Raw genomic sequence first — 12,258 nt, forward strand, 5'->3', positions numbered from 1 at the left:
GATCTCTTCCCCAATGGGTCCAACGGCCCATTGGAACCTTGACTCACGCCCTGATCGGGGGCGTCCAGCCCAAGCAAGGCTGGTGGACCCCTGTCGCGCAGTGCTATATAGAGGAGGTGGGGACCATGGCACAAGACATGAGGTTCGCCGCCGCCACTGGTTCCCCACTCCTAACCCTAATCCGATCTTGAGGGTAGCATTGAAGCGACGGGAAGTCCACTGCCATCGCCATCGCTACCACATCTCCCTATCTCCCCACCGTCGTCACCACCTCACGATGGACACCGGAGGAAGCTCATCGAGTTCGGGACAAGGTAAACTACGGGTACTACCGGATTCATCTAAGCCTAGAGGATCCACGGATCTATCACTCATATGTTGGGAGCTTGGCTCCATTCTTTCGCTAGAACCAGAGGCATCTGGTTCATAGAGGAGGTGGCACAATTTGCTGGACCATCTGGAAGACAAGAAATAGTGCATGTTTGAATATAAAAAACTGATGATCCTGCAGCTATTATGTTTAGCATGTGTTATTATCTTAAAACCTGGAGCATCTTGCAGAAAACACAAGACATAGATAAAACAGAAGAGGGAGTTCTGAAGATCAAGATGGTGCTGGGAGAGGCGTATGATAGGGCGGCATGGTTGGAATCATGGCTAAGAGGATCAGCTGTTGATGGGCTCTCTTTATTGTTGATCTCTGTTCTACTGTGTGCTCTGGGATGAGCTCCTCAGGCTTGCTTGTCGTGATCTCGAGCCATGTTTAGACGGTTGTCTGTGGCGCTGTTAGTTCACTATGATGCTATGTGTGTTTTGCCTGTGAGTTTGTGAGCTCAAATAGTCTGTTTGATCTTTGGCCCGATCTGGCCGTGGTCTTGCTGCCGGCTTGCAGTTGATGTTTTGCCTGACGTGTTTTAGCTTTGCTTTATCTTTAATTAAATGTTCCTTCTGTTTTTAGTTCATGTAGTAATAAATCTGTGGCGGTTTTTTGAATGGTAATAGACGAGGAGGCTTGTTGTTTCTAGAAAAGAATTATATTCCCTCAGTTACAAAATAAGTGTCGCCGATTTAGTATTAAATTTAGACCGAGGGAGTATACTGTCTACAAGTCTTTCCGAGTTCCGCTGTTTGTAGTCCTGTGGCAAAGCAGAGGCGCACCAACTGGCCTGAGTGTACGTGTGCATCATTTGGAGTGGTCTGTGCGTGTGAAAACATGTACAAAGGCAAAAAAGGCATTGCTTCTCCGATCATTTGCTCATAGTCCTTTTGTTTTTCCATTTTGTGTTGTGTTGCTTTTCACCATCATGGTTCAGGGATGGCTGCGCCGGCACTCACGTCTCATTGGCCGCCGAGGAGACCAAAATGTGCAGCAGCAGAAGCTCCACGAACCCTCCCTAGTGGTGTAGTCTTCTACTTAGGCCTTCTTTTCAGAGAGGAGATTCGTGGAGCCCAGGGGCCTCAAGTTCTAAAGATTCATCATGGTGTCCTCATCTCAATGGGTCCATACATTAAGATTCTATTCAAGGTACATGTTTCTCCTTCCTGAAGTTTACTCCGTTTGTATGAATAACTGAATATTGTGTGTGAGATCTGGAAGTATTAACATCTTCATGCTGTTATTTTCCTCCTTTGGTTGCACACTCATGCGAGATGGTCTGGATCAGAAAGGGCAAAAGGCACATCCATGATCAGGAAAGCCCGAGCGGTGCAGCAAACAGAGGAAGCAACACAAAACAGAAAAGGGGTAAACACTGATCAAACACACGCCATGGCACCATGTCAACTCATCCAATGACAAGTTGCAAAACTAGATCTAGGCACATATGTGCTCAGACAGTTCTGTGTTCTACTAGTACTGAACATAGGTTTCAGAACTGCATCCCGATCAAGTTCTTTGTCCCTATAAGTTTGTGTACAGTTTACTTGTCCTGGCGACCAATGATTTATGAGCTGCGAGGGCAGTGAAATTGAAATTTCTGATCCATACTCAAGGGGAGGCCAAAGAGTACATAAAGGCTATGCTTTCTGCAGCTTATGGTAGTATGTTGTTAATACAGCAGCCATGGGTGCTGGAGAGTGGAGACTGATCATAGTTTTGCTTGCCAGCACAACCAAAAGGAAAACCGACCAAAAGAAGAAACGAGAACAGGAGTCAACAGGGACACCGAAATGCAATCACTACCACTAAAGTACCAAGCACTAACGCTGATGAGAACTCGATCGTTATTGGCATACTTTAGATAGGACTTCTCTAGACTTCTACTCCTGTTCTGATTCATGAGTGCTTCATTCAGCCCACTGAGCATGCTAGCATCTCCATAAGTTGTTCCAAAGCATCTTCACGTCGAAAAGGCTGTGGGAAAAAGGAAACAAAGTGCATTTCTCAGTGTTGGAAATGGAGGCAACAAAAGTTACAGCCAGTCACCACAAAAACATCAAACATTCAACAACATCAGAGCAGATCTCTGTCACATAATTGTTGACAGCAACTGCACATTTCATTCATTCAGAGCAAAGGTTAGCTTCCAGGCTTTTGAGTTTACCAAAGTACTCGTACTAAATGTTCAGAGCAAACTACTAGTAGCTGCTATCAGGAGTGCATTTCTTAAGATCGGACATGACTCCCAGTTAATGGTAATAAGTACATGATCCAAACAGTGCACACAATTAGCATTATTCCTATGCATGGTTCTTCAGAGAGCAGCGGCCACCTCCTTCTTCGCCTTCCGCTTGTTCTCGCCCCCAACCTCCTGCAGCATCTTCACCACAGCCCTCATTGGTGGGCGTTTGCTCGGGGCGGCGTTGACGCACAGCAGGCCGATGTTCAGAACCTTGCACATCTCATCATGGAACTGCCCAACAAGCCTGTGATCAAGAACCGACTCCGCACCATGTTGATCGACATTGTCGCACACCCAAACCACCAGGTGCTTCTCGCCGATCTCTGGCGCCATGGGCCTCTTGCCGGTGACGAGCTCCAGAATGACCACACCAAAGCTGTACACGTCGCTCTTCTCGGTCACATGGAGGGTGTAGGCATACTCTGCAATGCACAATTGAACAATCACACACACATCATGCAACATGTTTATGACGTTTTAAACATGCTGGAAACAAATCAGGCATCATCAATAACTTACCAGGAGCAATGTAACCACAGGAACCAGCAATGACCGACATGGTGGCCGGCCCATTCTCAATAGTCTTCGCAACACCAAAATCCGCAACCTTTGCGCCGAACTCCGCATCGAGCAAAATGTTGTTCGACTTGACGTCCCGGTGGACGATCGAGGGCACGCAATCATGGTGCAAGTAGGAGAGGCCCTCGGCGGCATGGACTGCGATCTTATACCTCGTTGGCCAATCCAAGATGCCGGCTTTGGCACTGTGGAGCAGGTCCCCCAGGCTGCCGTTCGGCATGTACTCGTAGACCAGCAGCCGGCAGGAGCTGTTGGTGACGCAGCAGAAGAGCTTGACGATGTTCTTGTGCCTGACATTGCTCAATGTGGCCACCTCAGCCTCAAAAGTATCGTTCCTCTCCTTGCTGTCGACGTCCCTTGCCCAGAGCTTCTTGACAGCAATGGCCTCACTACTGCCAGGCCCAACAAGCACCTTGTATACCTTCCCTGCTGCACCCTTGCCGATCACATTGTTCTCGTCGAGGCTGTTCACTATGTCCCTCTCGCTGAACTCCACCTTGTGGAAGGATGTGAGGTCCCAACTTGACTTCTCAGCACTGATCTCGGCAGCACGTTTCTTGTAGCTTCTGTACTTGTAGGTGAACCATGCCAAACCCATGAGCAGGACGATCGCGGACGCGGCGAGGATGGAGACGATCAGGTGGACTCGTGCAGCTGTGACGGCACCGGGGTCGTGGTTGCTTGCGCATATCTCATGGCACAGGCCGGGGTTGCCCAAGAAGCTCTGCCCGTGCGTGGCCCTGAAGAAGAGAGGCAGAGGTCCACTGAGCTTGTTATAGGAGAGGTTGAAAGCAGAGAGCACGAGGTTCTGCAGTTGCACGGGCACCTCGCCGGAGAGCTCGTTCACCGACAAGTCCAGTGAGTTCATCCCGTAGATTTCCCCGAGCTCTGGAGGGATCATCCCGGCGAGGTGGTTGTGCGAAAGGTTCAGCACTGTCAGCTGCTTCAGCTGTCCAATCTCCCCTGGGATCTCCCCGGACAGGGAATTGTTGCTCAGGTCGAGCTGGGAAAGCTCGGAAAGCTTGACGAGCGACGGCAGCATCGAGCCTGAGAAGTTGTTGTCTGAAGCAAGAAGTCTTCGCAGCAAGGACAAATTTCCCAGCTCGGCTGGCAGAACGCCGGTGAACCGGTTGCCCTGTATGAGCAGGTCGAACAGGTTCTTGGCACCACCAATGGCAGGATCGACAGTGCCGGACAGAGCGTTGGAACGAAGCTCCAGCATCTGGACAAGGGGCAGCGCCCAGAATTCCGGCGGCACGGATCCGGAGAGGCGGTTGTTCTGCAACCGGACCCTCGTCAGCGTCCGGCATTGCCCCAGTTCTGCCGGAATGGCGCCCTCGAACTGGTTGTCCAGCAGCATGAGCTGCGTCAGCTTCCCTGAAGCGCACAGAGTCGCCGGGATTGGTCCCGACATACGGTTGTCCGACATGTCCAGGAACCCGAGAGGGCAATGCTTCCCGAACTCCGGCGGGAACGGTCCCTCGATCTGGTTGCCAAACAGCCTTAGATCGGCAAGACGAGGCGCCGCCCCCAGCGACGCCGGCAAGCGCCCGGTCAAGTTGTTCTGGTAAATGTGCACACTCTCCAGGCTTGGCGCGGCGAAGATGTCCTCCGGCATCTCGCCGGTTAGCCGGTTCATGGAGATGTCCAGGAACTGGAGCCTCTTGAGACCTCCCAACCCCTCCGGTATCCTCCCGGAGAGCTGGTTCTTGTAGAGCTCCAACTGGACCAGAGAACTCAAATTCCCAATGCTTCTGGGTATCTCGCCGGAGAGGGCGTTCATCGAGAGGTCCAGATTGACGAGATTCCCAAGGTTTCCGATGGAAGGAGGGATTTCACCGCTCAGTGAGCAGTTGGCGAGAAACAGCTCGCGGAGGTCGGCGAGGTCGCCTAGCTTCTCCGGCAGCGGCGACGGCGTGAACGCGTTATAGGCGAGCAGGAGCACCTGGAGGGTGCTGATATTGGCCAAGAACCAGGGGAACTCGCCGGAGATGGAGTTCTGGACCAGGTTGAGCACGACGAGCGACCGGAAGCCATAGCCGTAGGCCGGAGGGACCTCGCCGGAGAAGCTGTTCCCGGCGAGGGTGAGGTTCAAGAGTGCCGGTAGGGCGGCGAGGCAGGCGGGCAGAGGGCCCACCAGGTCGTTCTGGGAGAGGTCGAGGTGCTGCAGGGACCTCAACGAGCAAAACGAGGCCGGGAAGCCGCCGGCGAGGGAGAGCTTGCCGAGGTAGAGCCCGGCGACGGTGGTGGATTGCCCGGCGCACAGCACGTGCGGCCACGCGCAGAAGGAACGGCCGGACTCGGCCTCCCAGGCGGAGAGGGCGCCGGCGGGGTCAGAGAGCTCAGCCTTGGCGGCGAGGAGGTAGCTTGCGTCGTCGGAGGCGACAACCCGGAGTGGGGGTAGAGCTAGGAGACCGACGAGGGGAAGGAGGAGGAGAAGGAGGCGGTGGAGCGCGGCCATGGTCGTGGGCTTGGTGGGTGGAGAGAGTGGGGAGTGTGGGCAAAGAGGTTTTAAGGAGGGAGTTGCCTTATTGTGGCAGGATTGGAAATTTGGAAGCCTCCCTCGTTTTGTCTGTGAGCAGGGCATGTAGTACTGAGATCACTCGAGTACGAGAGTGGATCTTGGCTATGGGTACCAAATGGGGTACCCGCATTAGGGGCGGAGACTGCGGACGAGCAGGGGTTTGCCCCCACTCCCCAACAATCGACCAAACATAAAGTATGTAGTGTATATCTAACTGATACGAACAAGTACATATGTATTTGCCCCCATCCCCCTCAACGGTCATATCTAAATCCTGGCTCTGCCACTGCCCGACATACCATCGTCGGAGGGGAGAAGTTGGATATGGAGCCGAGCCAACAAGTGCGGTTGACCAGAGGTTGCATTTTGTATCGGACGTTGACAAGGAGGGCGAACCATCTGGTGCCATACATATAGTTTGACACGTGTCCATCTCAAATTAAGTAACGCTATCGGAGGCTGTCATGCCATTTGGTTGGCTTCAACTCCTCATAAGTGAGCATATTTTGTTGTATTAAGATGAAAATAAGTACTTCATCCTCCCTTATACAAGGTTACAATGAAAAATATATTTTGCATCTCATGGGGATATAGCCCTAGGGTAGGGTCATAGGTCTGACCAATACGTCCTACCCAAGGGCACCTCATTATTAGTTTAAGGACTACAAGGGAAATTCCTACTGGATCGTGACAAGTACATTCCATCCACTCGGATGACAGTCAACCACTCGGCCGTATGACTCACTCGGTCATACGAATACCAACAGTCGGCAAGACATCTGTGGTGGGCTGACATTATGGCATCAATGCCCCATCTTGTAACATAAGAGGTGAGGAGGTGGCGCACTCTATATAAGCCACCCCCCTCCACATAGCTTTCTTCTTCTCGCCCTACGGGCTCATTCCTTTCCTGGAGCTCTGGCTCTCTCTATACCATGTAACTCATGTCCATGACAGATAAAACAAAGCCTCTCCGGAGCACGAGACATAGGGTTGTTATCTCCACTGTGAGAGGCCTAAACTCGCTAAAACCACCGTGTCACCCATGTGCATCTTGATAGACTATGCTCCGTTATCCTACCCTCTTTCTATTGTCGGAATCGTTACCACGACATTTGGCGCCCACCGTGGGGCATGGCGTCTATCGAGCCATGATGCATATGGTTATTTATTCAGCCACCGGCGGCAGATCGATTCCCGCTGGTGCCCTCTATTCAGTTTCATCTTCATGATTTAACACCTTTGTTTTGTACTGTTCATCTCCAAGACAAACGAAGCATCAGGGAAACAAACATCCATTCAAGCACATACAAGAAGAATCATCGAACTTCAGCAAGAGCGACGTGAGATCAGGAAGCCGATCACATCTCCATGCACGGCCACCGGCACCGTCTGCCTCATCGTCGTCACACACGACCTTCGACACCATTCGCCGCGTCGTCGACTCCAGTCTCGTGTTCTCGGCCACTCGACAGCGACCTCCCTGGTGCAGGCGCAGGCTCGACATGGAGCAGGCTCCGAGCTCTGAACCATTCGCCGCGTCGTCGACTCCGGTCTCGTGTTCTCAGCCACTCGAGGGCGACCTATGCAGTGGAGGAGCAGGCTCCGTGCAACGCGGGTGCAACGCTTCTTCCATCGGCGCCGATCACCGACCAACGACGAGGTCTCTATGGCCAAGGCATGCAGCAACGACGACCTACGATTCAGCCTCATGTTCTGCGTGGTGGAGGCACGGGCTGTCGCTCGACGGCAGGCTGCTACTCGAGGCAGGCGCGCATTGCTCTTTCCTCCAGCGCTGGTCGCTCGCGAGGAAACATGGAAACGGAAGGACGTGGCCCTCGTAATCCTTCGTAGATGGGCTGACTGTTTCCATAAGGTAATGGCCTCATTAATCGGCTGACCAGGACATGGACAACTCCTTCGGTGAGCCACACTATCGTGCCCATCACCATTTTGCCGAGGTAATTACCCCATTAAGCATCTCATAAGGTGAGCATTACGTGCGCCCAATTAATTGTGCATGCATGCAAGCTTAACCGTCCGTCATCAAGTGTCCTATCAAGTGAGCATTTCCTATGGTCAATTAATTATGCCTGCATGCATGCATAATAGCTCATCATCATGGAATGTCATCATGATAATCCTTGTAAAATAGCATCTATTCTGGCACATTTTGATCCAGCAAAAAATATATTCATAGCTATACTTGCTACTAACTGGCAGGGTCACTCGTTCGTCATCGTCCCCGAACAACGGTTTATTCGAACGGACTATTCATTCGAGTCAGACGCGTCATCATCACTAGGTCGCCTCACATGTCGTCGCTCAGTCGAAAGCATCGTCATCACTCGGCCGCTCTGCGCGTCGTCGCTCGGTCGGACGCGCGTCGTTACACGGTGGGACATGCGTCGTCATCACTCGGCCGCCCTGCACATCGTCGCTGAGTTAGACGTGCGCCGTCATCACTCGGCAGCTCCGCGCATCGCCACTCGTCCGGACGCTCCATCGTCACTCGGCCACTCCGCGCGCCGTCACTCTACTGAACACGTCGTCATCACTCAGCAACTCTGCGCATCGCCACTCAGCCAGGCGCTGCATCGTCACACGGCCACTCCGCGCGCCATCACTCTACTGGTCGCGTCGTCATCACTCGGCAGCTCCGCGCATCGCCACTCAGTCGGACGCTCCATCCCCACTCGGCCGCTACGCGCGCCGTCACTCTACTGGACGCACCGTCATCACTCGACCGCTCTGCGCGTTGGCACTCGGTCGAACACGCGTCATCATCACTCGGCCGCCCTGCATGCTGTCACTCAGTCGGACGCGTCGTCAGCGCTCGGCCGCCCTGGGCGCCGTCCCTCACTCGGATCCGTCGTCAGCACTTGGTAGCTTCGCGCATCGGTAGTCAACAAGACAAACCATCCTCACTCGACTGGAGACTCCTTCGTCACTCGGCAGCTTCGCACGTCGTCACTCGGCCGGAGGCTCCTTCGTCACCTGGTTGCTCTGCGCGTCATCACTCGGCCGCCCCGCGTGTCGCCACTCAGCTAGACGCATCCTCATCGCTTGACCGCCCAACACGTCGCCCCTCAACCGGACGTGTCTACTTCGCTCGACTGCCCCGCGCGTCGTCAGGCAGCTAAGTCATTTTTTTACAGACTGCATTCTATTAAATAATCGTTTCTACATTACCGAGTGTCGAGGAAGTCGCACATGACGTTCACTTGGAGGCCACGCCACTGAGTATACCTCTGCACTCGGTTGTTTATTTTTATGTGGGAATACTTCACATCCGCTTCGTTTGGGTCCACTACTCAAACGAGTTAAGCCGGATCCTTCACTCTTTTAGGCTCTTGCTGGTTTCGAACCAGCAATCACGTGGCACACCCACTGGATGTCTGGGTGCAATTTACACGAACTATTTTAGAAAAGATCATATTACTTTGATAATTTTTTATGCTGGCTTGTGCTATTTTTCATACACAGGTTATTCGACGCATCCGTGCGCCATCCTCGTCGCTGCTCAGGCTCAGTCGCCGCAACGATCATTCATGCGGTTTCACTTGGAAGCCCCCGCAATGACGTAGTGGACACGGCCGCCCCGCGTGCTGTCAGTGGGTCGGACGCCTCCTCGACATACATCACTTGGCCGCCCCGCGCGTTGCCACTCAGCCAGAATCGTCTACCTCATTCGGATGCCATGCGCATCGCCACTCCGTGTGGCACGTTTTCATCATTCGGCTGCCCCGTGCGCCACCGCTCAGCTTAGCCGCGACTCCGTATCGCCTAAGTTAAAACTACTACGGGTACGGACCCGCTCCACACTCGGGGGCTTAGCTGCGACTCTGTATCGCCTAGGTGAAAATTACTCCGAGTACGGACACGCTCCACACTCGGGAACTTAGTTGCGACTCCATATCGCCTAAGTTAAAACAACTCCGAGTACGGACACGCTCCACACTCGGGAACTTAGCTGCGACTCCGTATCGCCTAAGTTAAAACAACTCCGAGTACGGACATGCTCCACACTCGGGGGCTTAGCTGCGATTCTGTATCGCCTAAGTTAAAACTACTCCGAGTGCGGACATGCTCCACACTCGGGGGCTTAGCTGCGACTCCGTATCGCCTAAGTTAAAAACAACTCTGAGTGCGGACATGCTCCGCACTCGGGGGCTTAGCTGCGACTCCGTATCGCCTAAGTTAAAAACTACTCCGAGTGCGGACATGCTTCACACTCGGAGGCTTAGCTGCGACTCCGTATCGCCTAAGTTAAAAACAACTCTGAGTATGGACATGCTCTGCACTCGGGAGCTTAGCTGCGACTCCGTATCGCCTAAGTTAAAAACTACTCCTTGTGCGGACATGCTTCACACTCGGGGGCTTAGCTGCGACTCCGTATCGCCTAAGTTAAAAACAACTCTGAGTACGGACATGCTCCGCACTCGGGGGACTTAGCTGCGACTCCGTATCGCCTAAGTTAAAAACTACTCCGAGTGCGGACATGCTTCACACTCGGGGGCTTAGCTGCGACTCCGTATCGCCTAAGTTAAAAACAAGTCTGAGTGCGGACATGCTCCGCACTCGGGGGGCTTAGCTGCGACTCCGTATCGCCTAAGTTAAAACAACTCCGAGTACGGACACGCTCCACACTCGGGAACTTAGCTGCGACTCCGTATCGCCTAAGTTAAAACAACTCCGAGTACGGACATGCTCCACACTCGGAGACTTGACTTTGATCCAGAAATCATATAATGCAGATACAACAAACATTCAGCATGACAAGTATTGGAAGTCTTAAACCCTCTGCCAGACTCATCTAGTCCGACAGAGGCTCGGGGACTACACCGAGTGGGTGCACTGAGCGTGCCCACACAGGAAGAGAAATACAAAAAAGAAACATTCTGCTTGTTCAGGTCCACCAACAACATTCAAGTTCAACAGATTCAACAAACTCCAACCGACTACCAACAATCAGTTAGGGTCTCAAGATCATGTTGGTCACTCGGATCTACTTCAATTCTTAAGTTCACTCGGACGTACTACTCAGCGGAATCGATCAGGACGAATGATGAAGACTTCAATCAACGCATAATTTTGCAAGGCCCTAAAGCACGTTCAAGTTCGGTCTGCTGCTACAAGATTTACATCGACACCTTCACCACTCGGACCCTGATCCATTCGGGGGCTAATGACGGGGATATAGCCCTAGGGTAGGGTCATAGGTCTGACCAATACGTCCTACCCAAGGGCACCTCATTATTAGTTTAAGGACTACAAGGGAAATTCCTACTGGATCGTGACAAGTACATTCCATCCACTCGGATGACAGTCAACCACTCGGCCGTATGACTCACTCGGTCATACAAATACCAACAGTCGGCAAGACATCTGTGGTGGGCTGACATTATGGCATCAATGCCCCATCTTGTAACATAAGAGGTGAGGAGGTGGCGCACTCTATATAAGCCACCCCCCTCCACATAGCTAAGGGCATCTTTCTTCTTCTCCCCCTACGGGCTCATTCCTTCCCTGTAGCTCTGGCTCTCTCTATACCATGTAACTCATGTCCATGACAGATAAAACAAAGCCTCTCCGGAGCACGAGACGTAGGGTTGTTATCTCCACTGTGAGAGGCCTGAACTCGCTAAAACCACCGTGTCACCCATGTGCATCTTGATAGATTATGATCCGTTATCCTACCCTCTTTCTATTGTCGGAATCGTTACCACGACAGCATCTATACAAGGCCATTAACACTAAACGGGGCAGAAGTTAATAATGTTTCCTCGTACTAGTAACTTATTTAATACTTGCATGCATGTAGTCATAATGACACTCAACTACTCCCCTCTCATTTCTTCTTTGCATGCAATCGGCGTATTAATGATCCCGCTAAACGAGAAGAAAAGTTGGCTTATAAAGTAGTCATTAAATTTTACCTTTGTACTTGTAATTTGAGTTTGTGGCCTTGTATAAGGGAATGGAGGGAGTAACACGTATCAAAGGCAATCTTGTCATTGGTCGGTTTCCACTCTTTGTAAATCATCGTGTTTTGTTGTAATAAATGATGTCCCACACGTAACTGCGAAAACCTTGATAAAACATATGCATAAAACTAAAACTACTACAAAACGAAATTTAAGAATGCTCTCAAAATATATTTTGAAAACAGAAGTATATAAAGCATATGACAAAATGTTGTGTTAAAAGCGAAATCTATTCGATTGAAATCAAACACGTGTCATTTTTAACCAAAATGTGTAACATATGACCTACATATATTTGTTTCAAATGTACAACATAGAAATATATGTAGGTCATGCTACAAAAATATGTAACATGACCGTGTATGCGTGTCTAAAAATAAGTGAAACGGATTAACATACATGGTTGATGAGGTGGCATGGTTGTAAGGGCATGTATAATGCTGGCATATGAATACATATGCCCCATAGCAAAAAGTAACTTGAGGCAATTATATTAATTTTTTCTCTCCAATGCAAACTATCATTAGTGGGCCTCATCAGAGAATAG

At 51.4% G+C, this 12,258-nt stretch overlaps 1 protein-coding gene across 1 annotated transcript; it reads right to left on the bottom strand.

Moving 5' to 3' along the window:
• Positions 1–2,442: 2,442 nt before the first annotated feature.
• Positions 2,443–5,760, bottom strand: LOC123396133 (receptor-like protein kinase HSL1). Its single transcript, XM_045091185.1, has 2 exons — positions 3,141–5,760; positions 2,443–3,043 (listed from the first exon to the last, which is right to left on the bottom strand). The coding sequence occupies exons 1-2, from the start codon at positions 5,659–5,661 to the stop codon at positions 2,694–2,696; spliced, it is 2,871 nt and encodes a 956-aa protein (XP_044947120.1). The 5' UTR covers positions 5,662–5,760; the 3' UTR covers positions 2,443–2,693.
• Positions 5,761–12,258: the final 6,498 nt, after the last annotated feature.

The sequence above is a fragment of the Hordeum vulgare genome, chromosome 5H, assembly GCF_904849725.1.
Source record: "Hordeum vulgare subsp. vulgare chromosome 5H, MorexV3_pseudomolecules_assembly, whole genome shotgun sequence".
Taxonomy (NCBI): Eukaryota; Viridiplantae; Streptophyta; class Magnoliopsida; order Poales; family Poaceae; genus Hordeum; species Hordeum vulgare.